The sequence below is a fragment of the Esox lucius genome, chromosome 17, assembly GCF_011004845.1.
Source record: "Esox lucius isolate fEsoLuc1 chromosome 17, fEsoLuc1.pri, whole genome shotgun sequence".
Taxonomy (NCBI): domain Eukaryota; kingdom Metazoa; phylum Chordata; class Actinopteri; order Esociformes; family Esocidae; genus Esox; species Esox lucius.
In genome coordinates, this window is record NC_047585.1 from 44,368,710 (window position 1) to 44,382,031 (window position 13,322).

The 13,322-nt window shown below is 42.7% G+C and overlaps 1 protein-coding gene across 6 annotated transcripts in view; it reads left to right on the forward strand.

Moving 5' to 3' along the window:
• Window positions 1-13,322, forward strand: part of mctp2b (multiple C2 domains, transmembrane 2b) — a 58,220-nt gene that overhangs the window by 10,254 nt on the left and 34,644 nt on the right. For all 6 annotated transcript variants that reach the window (XR_003777260.2, XM_029114106.2, XM_029114107.2 and 3 more), the window contains exons 2-4: window positions 4,927-5,724; window positions 8,257-8,313; window positions 12,831-12,954. Coding sequence is in view for 5 of the 6 variants with exons in the window: in XM_029114106.2 (XP_028969939.2) it covers window positions 4,990-5,724; window positions 8,257-8,313; window positions 12,831-12,954 (916 nt within the window). In the remaining variant the exon portion in view is untranslated. The remainder of the gene's footprint in view (window positions 1-4,926; window positions 5,725-8,256; window positions 8,314-12,830; window positions 12,955-13,322) is intronic.

Here is a 13,322-nt window from a genome sequence, read left to right on the forward strand (position 1 = left end):
GTGTCTTCAATATTGAACCTTTTCACAATATTCTAATGTTCTGAGATACTGAATTTATTGTTTTCATTAGTTGTCAGTTATAATTATCTTAATTAAAAGGAATAAACACTTGAAATATATCAGTCTGTGTAAAATTAGAATATTGATGATATTCTAATTTTATGACCAGCACCTGTATATTCTTCTCCTTAACTCTCAGTATGTAGATTTCAGGGGTGCCATATCATAATTACATTGTGCAGGATGACGCTGTGTTGTTCTGTGCAGTTGACAAATAAACCTTGAAACTTGATAGTGTCAGTGGTAAGATAGTGTCAGTGGTAAGGTGGCATTAATGAGAGGCTGAAATATCCTGATGTTGCCCTTCTGTCATTCATTCGTTACAATGGCAGAAATATTTTGATATCCTGACTGACAGCAGTATAATCAGTCTACTGAACCACTTTTCAGATCCAGTAATAATACAAGGTTTAATTTTAATGGAAATATGGCTCTGTATTCATATACAGCAAATATCTGAACTTTTTGTCCTGACCACAGGTTGCGTGAATGTTGAGATGAATGGTGTTAATGTAGTGAATAACATTCTGTTGGAATAGTGTCTGTTTGAATAGTGTTGGGTTAGGTTAGGGTTAATGAAATAATGTTGGGTTTGGGCTAATGAAATAATGTTGGGTTAGGGCTAATGAAATAATGTTGGGTTAGGGCTAATTAAATAATGTTGGGTAAGGGCTACATGGTTGGGTTTGGGATAATTAAATATTGTTGTTTTAGGACTAATTTAATCATATTGGTGCAGGGCTACATGGTTGGGATAGTGTTGGGTTAGGTATACATGGCATAAATAATGTTGGGTTTGGCGTAATAAAACACTCTAACCATTTATGTGTTGTGTTAGGATTACTTGTTTAGGTGTTATTTTGTTGTAATAGTGTTGGATTAGGGTTTTATTGTTATAGTAGTGGGTTAGGCGTTGTATTGTTGTGATAGTGTTGGGTTAGGGGCTATATGGTTAGAATAGTGTTGGGTTGGGTTAGATCAGTTCGGGCAGGGAATTTCTATAACAAGCCTGATCTAGACTCACAGTTCAGTACCTGGAAATAGACTGTGTGTGTTCTTGACATTCTCCTGTATTCAGATGTGTTGTCGTATTCCTCGAGCTTTCGTGGTGGGTGGTCCCATCCTCTGGAATAGCCTACCACTGCATGTTCGAAACGCCCAGGTTATATACACTTTTAAGTCATTGCTAAAGACGCACCTTTTTACTCTGGCTTTGAATCTGCTATTTTGTTTGTCTTGTTATGTGTGTCTGTGTAATTGTTTACCTGTACATTTCTTATATTTTGGATACTTTGATATTTAGTCCTGTACAGCACAATGGCCGTTGTTTTATAAATAAAGTTGACATTGACGTTGAAACTGTTTTTAAAACTGAACATATTTTGGTGGTTAAATTCAATTGAATCATTCAGTCAGAATGTTTTTATTTTCCGAGGAAGCTCTGCTCTTCATGTTAGGCTCTAGTTCTGCTCTTAACACTCCGGCTTTGAGATCTTATCGTGTGTGTGCATGTTCACATTGACCATAGTCTCCTCTGGGTTGGCTGCCAATGACAGATGTCACACTAACTCTCAGGAGATACGATTCACTATGTTGCTAAAACATTCAGAGTATTCCAAACAGCTTTATCTCTTACGAACCTTGTCCTTTTGTTTTTAAGGAAATTAGGAGCAGTTTTGAAGTCCAGTTTTTAAGGAGAACATCACTGCAAGTTCATTTTCATAATACTAATACTAGTACTACTACTATAGCTACTATTACACAACTTTTACTGCTACTTTAATTACTACTGGTATTGCCACTGCTACTACTACACTTTCTACAGAACTATGATACTACTACACTACACATCAACTACGCTGCTTCTACTAGCATTAGTACTTCAATTGAATCCATAAATATTGCCAGCAGCTCACTGTGTTCCGTAGAGCTGCTTTGGCCAAAGCTGATGGGAACAAAGAACAAAAGCAAATAAAGGAACAATAGAAAATATGCCAAAAACTAAATTATGTCCAGATTTCAGAATCCTAATTTTAGACAGTTTGCTGCAGAGAGAAAATAGAGAAATTAAAGAACTTATGAACAGGGCTCTGGAGGGGAGGCAGGGCTCTGGAGGGGAGGCAGGGCTCTGGAGGGGAGGCAGGGCTCTGGAGGGGAGGCAGGGCTCTGGAGGGGAGGCAGGGCTCTGGAGGGGAGGCAGGGCTCTGGAGGGGAGGCAGGGGTCTGGAGGGGAGGCAGGGGTCTGGAGGGGAGGCAGGGCTCTGGAGGGGAGGCAGGGGTCTGGAGGGGAGGCAGGGGTCTGGAGGGGAGGCAGGGCTCTGGAGGGGAGGCAGGGCTCTGGAGGAGAGGCAGGGGTCTGGAGGGGAGGCAGGGGTCTGGAGGGGAGGCAGGGCTCTGGAGGGGAGGCAGAGCTCTGGAGGGGAGGCAGAGCTCTGGAGGAGAGGCAGGGGTCTGGAAGAGAGGCAGAGCTCTGGAGGGGAGGCAGAGCTCTGGAGGGGAGGCAGAGCTCTGGAGGGGAGGCAGAGCTCTGGAGGAGAGGCAGGGGTCTACGTAAGGTAGTTATTTCAGAACAAATAGTTATTTACAATGGACTGGCACTAGGCCTTCTGTCAGGAGGATGGGTAATGTGATGAAATAATACTAAAACAGGCAAAAGCACAACTATAACCCAACACTGGATGTGTATTGGTGTGGGATGAGGTCTGGTGTTGTATGAAAGTCATTCAGATGACACTGGCAACAGCACAACTATAACCCAACACTGGATGTGTATTGGTGTGGGATGAGGTCTGGTGTTGTATGAAAGTCATTCAGATGACACTGGCAACAGCACAACTATAACCCAACACTGGATGTGTATTGGTGTGGGATGAGGTCTGGTGTTGTATGAAAGTCATTCAGATGACACTGGCAACAGCACAACTATAACCCAACACTGGATGTGTATTGGTGTGGGATGAGGTCTGGTATTGTATGAAAGTCATTCAGATGACACTGGCAACAGCACAACTATAACCCAACACTGGATGTGTATTGGTGTGGGATGAGGTCTGGTGTTGTATGAAAGTCATTCAGATGACACTGGCAACAGCACAACTATAACCCAACACTGGATGTGTATTTGTGTGGTATGAAAGTCATTCAGAAATCATACTTCCTCTTTGTAGGAAAGTTTTATGACTGCTGTAATAGGGAACTGCTGTATATTATCTGCTGATAGTTATGATGAGCTCATATTGCTCATTGTCTAGGGGTTAGCAGGCGTGACTTTGTCCACAGACTACCAGCAATAAACTACATATGGGAAAAAATCTCACATGTTGAAACTGAGAAATGTGATTGTTTTTGGATAAATACATATCCATTTTGAATTTGATGCCAGCAACACGTTTAAAAAATGTTGTGGCAAGGGCATGTTTACCACTGTGTTGCATCCCCTCTTAATTTAACAACACTCTGTAAGCATTTGGTAACTGTAGTTTTGAAAGTGAAAGGTTTTCCCATTCTTGTGTAATATAGGATTTCAGCTGTTCAACAGTTCAGGGTCTCCTTTGTCGTATATTTTGTTTCATAATGTTTTTAATGGGTGACAGGTCTGGAATGCAGGCTGGCCAGTTCAGCACCCAGACTCTTACTACGGGGCCATGCTGTTGTAATATGTGCTGAATGTGGTTTGGCGTTGTCTTGCTGAAATAAGCAAGGCCCCCATACCATCACGGATGCTGGCTTTTGAACTGGGTGCTGATAACAAACCGGATGGTCCCTCTTCTCTTTAGCCCAGAGGATGCAGCGTCCATAATTCCCAAAATGTATTTCTAATTTTGATTTGTTTGACCACAGTACAGTTTTCCACTTCACCTCAGTCCATCTTAAAAGAGCTTAGACCCAGAACAGGCGGTGGCATTTCTGGATCTTGGTTTTATATGCTTTCTTCTTTGCATGGTAGAGTTTTAACTTGCATTTGTGGATGCAGCGGAGTACTGTGTTCACAGACAATGGTTTTCTGAAGTATTCCTGAGCCCATGCAATGATGTCTACAGAATCATGTCTGTTTTTAATACAGTGCCGTCTGAGGGCCTGAACATCATGACCATCCAATATTGATATTGGCCTTGTCCCTTGTCTGTTTTTCTCTTCTGTTTTTCCTTACATATTGTAGTAATGGACGAGTGTCACGGCCATCAAATGTGGCTTTCGACCACAATTTCCGGCCCTATGTACTGATGTTTGTCCCATAGATCTACATTATGTAACTTTAGTCTCTGTTCCTATTGAAACACTGGCCAGTTGAGCAGTCTTTATGACTGAAGCTCCTGCCACCTGTCCCCCAATAATGAACCCACTTTCAAAGTCACTTAGGTCCTTTCCTCTTGCCATCTTGATCCAGAATCTAGGTCACCTGGTCCTGCTCAGTATTTTTATACATGTCACAGGGCATGATAGGATGCTCATTGCTTGAAGGTATCATACAGTACTCCTATATGGAATAATCTACTTTTATGTTCCTAAGCGTGTTTTTAATTTTTATTTGACTTCCATCTGTATGTCCAGGGGCTAGAAGGATAGAACTGTGTCCAGAGGCTTTCAGGAAAACTAGTACCACTCTTTTTGAATAGCCCACCTTCGAGGGTGGGGACACAGTTTAACAAGGGAGACCTCCTGTCAGGTTGCAGGGTTTTCTAAGCCTGAGAACATCTTGTCAAGCTTCCTGTCCTGCTGTGCTGTGGCCGTTAGGAACATTCTTGATAAAGGTCCAATGGCTCTTTTGACCAAGGACAACCAAATCTACCCTCCAGTGTGACTGAGCAATCAGCCTGAATCAGCCCTCTTGGGCCCTGACTCTGTCATCTTTTCTCTGTTTCGCAGTCTTCGGTGATGGTCGTTGAACCCTAGACGGCCTCACCCTAACTATCCTCCTCCATCCTCACCATGGACCCCCCGTCCAAGAAGCCCGGCGTGTTGTCCAACCTGCGGCTACGCGCCCGACCTCTCCTGTCCAGCATGCGCCGGCGCCGGAAGAGTCCCACCGAGCCAGGGGTGCATACAGAGAATGTCCTCGACAACAAGATGAGTGCCTCCGCCCCAGACATGAGACACGTGAAGAGGGAGACCTTCCATGTCGCGCCCGCCTCCCCCCTGCCTCCGAGGGACCAGCAGTCCTACAGCAACCCCACAACGCCGTCCAGCAGCGCCGCGGGAGACCGGCGCCAGGGAGCTGCTGCTAACTCTGTGGCGCCTGTCGGCATGGCGGCTCCGAACCAGCTGAGCGTCTCGGGGGACCAGATGGGCTGGACATCCCAGGAGTCGGTGGTTAGTGGACGCAGCGCTGGCTCCTACAGGGGCGTCAACGTTGGTCCTCTGGAAATGGACTTATCGGCGGAGAGCCTGGCGCTGATTCAGCCTGCTGGTTGTTGTCCCGGAGGAGAAGCTGGGGTGACAGGAACCGTGGACATGGAACATACGGAGTTCTGTACTGACTCCACTCCTGGCCCGCGCAGGAGAAACTCCAGTGATAACAGTGCCTCCAGTTCGTATGGGAGAAACTCTGGGGATCGTGATCCTCCTGCTCTGTGCAGGAGGCAGTCTGATGAAGCAGCTGCTAGCCCCGCTGCCATGTACATCGGAGATGTTCCATCGGTGCAGGTGTCAGAAGACATGACTCAGGTAAACTGTTAATATCCTCTGGTTTACTATGTCCTGTCATGATCAGGTAGACCACTGTGTTAGCTAGATACTACTGGGTCTGTCTTTAATTGGAAAATAATAAATTTTTCCCATTTCTGGAAAAATCTTACATCTAAAATGTTCCTCTGTTTGGGAGCAGTCCGTGTATTCATTACTGTTACTGCCCCCCCTGGAATCGAACCCACAACCACCCAGATCCACACCACTCTCTTACTGGTGGCACAATTAAATAAATTGCAAAAAATATTAATAAACAATGAAAATGGGTGACTAAGCAAGTATTTTTTTTCTAAAATGCAACGCCCAAATACCTCATTTTAGAATGACTCATGGATTAATACATTCCAGTCAGGGGACTAATCTAATACTATGGTGACTGGTCTTATTAGTTCACTAATATTTTACTTAACCGCCTTGGTAGCCTTTTGTGTCCAAGGTGAGTTTAATCTTATTTACTGAGGGATCAAATATATTCCCCATACAGAGGTGAATAAAAGGCTCTTCTGCTAAAGACTCTAGTGTGTATTTACTCGGTGAGGCAATGTTGGTCCACCTCCCATTACTCTCAGACCTTTAACTATGGTGACATCGATAAAGGATTGTTAGATATTTCATCCCTGGTGATTCATCCTCCATTGTTCTGTTTACATTGAGTTGGCTTGTTATATCAACTGTCTGATTGGTTGTTTGAGGAGGATAAAGAATCCTGTTCCTGCTTCACATTACTTTTACCCATTAGTTATACAATAGCCTACCTGGTTTACACAGTAACCCGATCCCAACCGGGCTACCACTTTACCACCTGTTTTCAGGTGCTCTGGTCGGTCAGGGTTCATTAACAAATAATAATGCGGCAGTATTTCATGATTAAGGGATTAAGGCTTAAACCAGCCCTTTCTAATAGGAAATTGAAGCAAACTGTACTAATAACAATGGCATAATGTTATTAAAGTAAATTCTCTGTTTGAATGTCAGTAGTCTGCCAAACCATATCATGATCAGATCACTGCTACTTGCTCACAGGTCTATAATGACATCTCTAAGCTCGCAATCATAAGATCACAGCTCCATGCTCACAGCTCTGTGATGGCATCTCTATGCTCCCAACCAACTATAAGATCACAGCTTCATGCTCACAGCTATATGATGGCATCTCTACATTCCCAGCTATAAGATCACAGCTTCAGGCTCACAGCTATATGATGACATCTCTATGCTCCCATCTATAAGATCACAGCTTCATGCTCACAGCTCTATGATGGCATCTCTACGTTCCCAACTATAAGATCACAGCTTCATGCTCACAGCTCTATGATGACATCTCTATGCTTCCAACTATAAGATCACACCTCCATGCTCTCAGCTCTATGATGACATCCATATGCTCCCAACTATAAGTTGGGCCCTGTGGTCACAGCTCAATATTCATTAGCAAGGCATCACACTCCACTGTTACTGGAGTAACAGACCGGACTGTTACAGAGGTGTCAGACAGTACTGTTACTGAGTGAATCGGTTTTTGGAAGCCTACAGTATAACCAGTATTTGAGGCCAGCAGTGTATGGGATTGACTCTTTAAAATGTGTACACAGACTGACATTTACATTGCAGTCATTTAGTAGACGCTCCATCCCAGTGTGACTTACATTGGTTAACAGCCTTGCTCAAGCGGCTGACGAGATGCATTCCATTTTCCCACCTTGGATTCAAACCAAGGCAGTGTGTTCAGGCGAGTGATCCCAGAACGGTTATCGCCGAGAGGAAAACAAACATGGTAAAAAAAAAACAAAGACTGTCAAAATGAAGGGGATGTTGTCCGCGTTGGAGCCTTGGGTGGTTAAGACCTTGACCTCTGATGTCCTTTAGGCTGGAGGCACAAACAAACCGCCCATCAATCCCTGTCGTTTTACAAGCTTGTTTGGTTAATCCAAGGTTGAAGAAAACACCCAATATTTAAAGGAGTGGGTCATTAGCTCCAACCTGTGTGTATGTTGAGACAGACTTTATGGATGCTTATGTTTGACCTGTACATTGTTACAGTTTACTGTTCTTAGTGGCTCTACCGACATGTTGCTGTGTCTGTTCAATCTGTGTGCTGGGCTGGTGTTAGAGTGTACTGCAGCTGTTTGTTGTTGATGAAGTAATGTTACAGCTTGTTGTGTAGCTACAGCACAAAGAGAAAGAGAGAAAGGTTAAATTGTTCAGCTCATTAATCTTAGTTCAGTGGTTTAGCATTCTTTATATCCCGTGGCAAAGGAATGTTTAATAACTGCAAGGATTTTGATTATATAATCCAAGGCAAGAAAATGAGAGGAATCGTCTCACAAACACTGGCTTACCAGCTCTCAGATGTATTTTTCTGAAAACCCTTTGACCTCTATGTGACGCGTCTGTCATCCTGGTCTGATAACAGCTCTCTGTAGAAGGCCTCCTCTATTGACTGTGTAGTTTGTGTAGTGCAATCAAGGTTTAAATGTGAACTGAACTGGCATTTCTCTGTGTCCACAACAGAACGGGAACATCCATGACCTGGAAAATCGGACACCTCAGAACATGGAGAACATCAGCGTAAGTTCTGGTTACGGAATCAATAGGGAAAGGGTTGGTCTAAACTATTGGGGTGTCTAAACTAGTGGTCTAAAGAAGTCCATTCTATAGAGAATAGGGTGGTCCAATGTAGTGGACTAAACTGGGAATAGGGTGGTCCAATGTAGTGGACTAAACTGGGAATAGGGTGGTCCAATGTAGTGGACTAAACTGGGAATAGGGTGGTCCAATGTAGTGGACTAAACTGGGAATAGGGTGATCCAATGTAGTGGACTAAACTGGGAATAGGGTGGTCCAATGTAGTGGACTAAACTGAGAATAGGGTGGTCCAATGTAGTGGAATAAACTGGGAATAGGGTGGTCCAATGTAGTGGACTAAACTGGGAACAGGATGGTCCAATGTAGTGGACTAAACTGGGAATAGGGTGGTACAATGTAGTGGAGTAAACTGGGAATAGGGTGGTACAATGTAGTGGAGTAAACTGGGAATAGGGTGGTACAATGTAGTGGAGTAAACTGGGAATAGGGTGGTACAATGTAGTGGAGTACACTGGGAATAGGGTGGTCCAAAGTCGTTGACTATATAGACCAATTTGGAGTAGCCGTCAGGGTTACGTCACTGAAGTTTGGTGGTGGCAGAAACTGCGGGAACAAGTGTAGGGAAACGGGCAAGATCCTTGGCTAAAAACAATATATTGTTGTGCCGTTGGATGTCAGACTAGGAATGCAAAAAAAAGATGGCCTTCATTTTTATTGAAAACCGTTGTCGAATACCTTTGAAGCTAATTTCAGATGTTTGTGGTTGCAAGCAATAAAACAGACAGACTGGACTGATCACCCGGAATGCTTGTCTCTGAAGACAGCACTCATTTCATACCAGGCAAAGTTTTGTCCACTGTTTATTACACACAGGCAAAATCAATGATGTAGTTAACAATAAATCAATAAATCAGTAACAGCAGCAATCAAAAAATCTGTAATTCTCAGCTATTTCAGAATGGTAAACACCATTGACCAACGTTAGCAACATTAGCTAGCGGAATTGGCATGCAAACAAACCAAATTGGTCATGCTTAGACAGTTTAGCTTACATCACTCAGTATTTATGCAAGCATTTAATGAATTAATGGGACATACGGTAATTCTATATCTGTGATATGACATTTACTTTACAAAATAATTAGAGATGATCCATATTCCTAGGTGTTCTGAAGAGGTTACTGTTACTTTCTGCCACCAGTTTGGCTCTGCCCACAAAATACTTCATCACTGTTTACTAACACAAAAAGGGTCTATAGAGAATTGGGTGGTCTAAGCTAGTGGTCTAAAGTAGTCCATTATACATGGAATAGGGGGGTATAATGTAGTGGACTATAGAGGGAATACAGTGGTCTAAAGTAGTGTACTATATAGGAAGTAAGGTGGTCTAAAGTAGTGCATTAAATAGGGAATAGGATGGTCTAAAGTAGTTTACTATATAGGGAAAAGGATGGTCTAAAGTAGTTTACTATATAGGGAATAGGATGGTCTAAAGTAGTTTATTATATAGGGAATAGGATGGTCTAAAGTAGTTTACTATATAGGGAATAGGATGGTCTAAAGTAGTTTACTATATAGGGAATAGGATGGTCTAAAGTAGTTTACTATATAGGGAATAGGATGGTCTAAAGTAGTTTACTATATAGGGAATAGGATGGTCTAAAGTAGTTTACTATATAGGGAATAGGATGGTCTAAAGTAGTTTACTATATAGGGAATAGGATGGTCTAAAGTAGTTTACTATATAGGGAATAGGATGGTCTAAAGTAGTGTACTATATAGGGAATAGGATGGTCTAAAGTAGTGTGCCCTAAAGGAAATAGGGTGGTGTGATTTAGTGTGCTGTATAGAGAATACCTCATGATCAGATAGATGAGTTAGAACAGGAATCTGTAGCGATGATTAGAAGACAACACTTGTAACATGTTTTGGCATTGACATCACGGTTTTAAATTAGTCACCTGGGTGGGGCCATGGAGGCTATGAATGACGAGTTCCACGTGAGCTACTCTAGGCCTGGGGAAATCAAGTAAAACATTGGTGTGATAAAGGTGTGGAACACCGCTTAAATGCCTTGCCTGGGTGGAGCCTCCACAGGTGCTCACAAGATTATTGCCTTTGGCAAAACACTGTGTGAAGATGGCATCAAAATTGCAGATTAGAGTGACTTCAAGATATGTTGATGTGTGTCAAGTTTGCAGTGAATCAATACTATCAGATTATTACATCTGTGTGACATCTCTACTTCAATGTCTGTCATTACTTTTACTTGCAATATTATTTGCGGTTTTATTCTGCCTGTGGTTGTCATATGTAGGAACACTGTGTAGCCCGGGGCATGCTTACCTCACCAACAGAACTGCTGTGACCCAGTCTTTTCCCAGGTCTTTGTGACAACCCCAGTATTGGCGTAAGGACAGGAGAGAAGGCTAGGCTGCTTTATTCCATGTTAATTGACAATAAAGTAATGATCCAGTTAGCATTCACATTTTTTAATCTGGGATTATTTATTGCAGTCAAGAAAAAGATAAAAAAAATAAGAGATTTAATATTGACTTTGAGAAAAAGGGATTTTATGGCTGTCACTAAGAAGTTATGACAATATCCTTGACTAAATTATTCTTCAAGCTCAGAGCTTACTGTATTAGTTTACTATTTGGTAACAGCATGTACAAGTCCTCGTGTTTACAAATTAATGTTTGCAAAAGCCCCAGTTTGTTCCAAGACTGAATCATTGTAGTAATCAGTCTTTGTCATCCCCCAAAAAACCTTCTGTGATGTTTACAGGAGGGCTATTGCATGACTAACAACAGTAATGGACAGACCTGCACAACATGTCCTCCGTTGACCAAAGTAATGTGTTTTCCTATATCTTTTTTATTGGCACAAATCCTGTTTTCCAGCTGTGCTCCTGCTGGATATACATACCACTCCCCAAGAAAGTGCTGAAAACCCTTTTTGCCAGACTGCGTAAGCGGAGCTGACTGAGTGCCTGCCTGACCGACTGACTACTCCTTGTTAAATAGCGTAGTGGTTAGAGACGCAGGCTCTGGAACAACAGGTCCCGCGTTCAACTCCTGTCACAGTCAAAACACATTATGCCTTAGGATTTGTTCAGGACAGACAAAAACTTTGCTGGATACAACCTTCAGTAGCTACGTTATAGGAAGCCTAACATAAAACCGTTCTGGTGGATTTTCAAATTGTTCAGGATAGACAAAAACTTTGCTGGCTACACGATTCTTTCATCTTTTCACTTGACAATAATGTCAATTATTGTTACCTATATTGATAGTTACTCTATCAATGTCATTCACAAATGGCTAATAAGCTGTTAAAACAACCAGTGGCAAAAGAGGATTTGTTCACGGTAGACAAAAACTTGCTGTTTTTTGCTGGCTACAACCTTCAGTAGCTACGTCATAGTTTAATACAATGCTTAATGGTGTCTAGTGAAATATAAAATGTTTGTGTGATGTTAATGGGTGACAGAATGATTTAATGTTGAGACGGTATAACAACACTAGATTCCTTTTACGTTCAGAACCCGATCCCAGACTATTGCAATGACTATTATTCCTGATTTCTCCGCTTTCAGTGTATAAATAATAAACCCCAGACGCCCGGCCATGCTTTGAAAACATAATTGTTACCATAGCCTGAGACCTCTGGGGTAATGCCCTCACAGATGAGATCAGGTCTTTGGATGATGCCTGGTTGGCTGGCTGACTTTCTGCTGACTTGCTGACTGGCTTTCTGCTAGCTAGCTGACTGGCTTTCTTGTAGCTGACTGTATAGGGTAAATGTTTTGATGTATTAAATCATGAGACCATTGTCACCATGCAAATAGTAGGTCTCTGTCCTCTGGTTCCTTCTGGTTTCAATCCAGATTACTGCAGAATTATTCTGCTAGCCAAATAGAACGATAGCAGCAGAGGATGAAGGTAGAATGGGATGATAACAGATTGGGATAAGAGCATGTAGAGAATATTGTGTGCATTTTTCTGTCTGGTGTGTCCTGGACCAGGTCAGAGTTTGAGGGTGGCAGGGGGGCATGGAGCTGTAATCTTGTATCCAGGGATTCTGGGAAAATATGCTGTATTAGCAGTGTGTTGAGGCTTATGATCCACTCTGGTCACATGATCACCACAACCATGTGATGAAGCCCATGCTAAAAAAAACCACTGTTTCCTAAAAGCGAGCTCACCCTGTCTCAAACATGTCACCCCCAATCACAATGCCAATCTGAAAGATGTCAAGTGTGCAGTAGGTTGTTGGGGTGTTGGGACCTTTCCACTGGAAGGAGATTTCAGGTAGATGAGTGTGTCTATAAAACAGCATTCGTTCAATGGCAAGTTAGTGACATTTTCAGCAAAAATCTGCTGCAAAATGGTATGTTGTGTTTAACAGGAATGCCTCAGTTAGGGTTTATTAGTGAGAAGCCAAGAAAAGTGGATTTAATGGACGTAAAGGTGACAGATTGTCTTTTGTCCCAACAGTTTGAGGCGGTCAGTTCTGGTGACCTGCTGAGTGTGTCAGACGGGCCCAGAGTGACCCAGAGGTCCTACCTGCTCAACATCAAACTAAAGGAAGGACGTAGCCTCGTCATCAGAGATCGATGTGGTAAGACCCTCTAACTCTTTCATAACACACTGATGTTTGTGAACGTTAAAACCAAGAGTCCGCGAGAAGCACAAGGACTCCTTGCCGGAAGGGATTCAAAATATAAGAAAGGGTCCAAAACAGGGAGGTGATACTGGCAGAATCACAAATACAAGCCATGTTGCTCTGTTGGTAAGAGCATAGCTGCCTTATCAGGGTTGTTTTTTTCTTTGTACAGGATCTGCCATGTTGCTCGGTTGGTAAGAGCATAGCTGCCTTATCAGGGTTGTTTTTTTCTTTGTACAGGATCTGCCATGTTGCTCGGTTGGTTAGAGCATAGCTGCCTTATCAGGGTTGTTTTTTTCTTTGTACAGGATCTGCCATGTTGC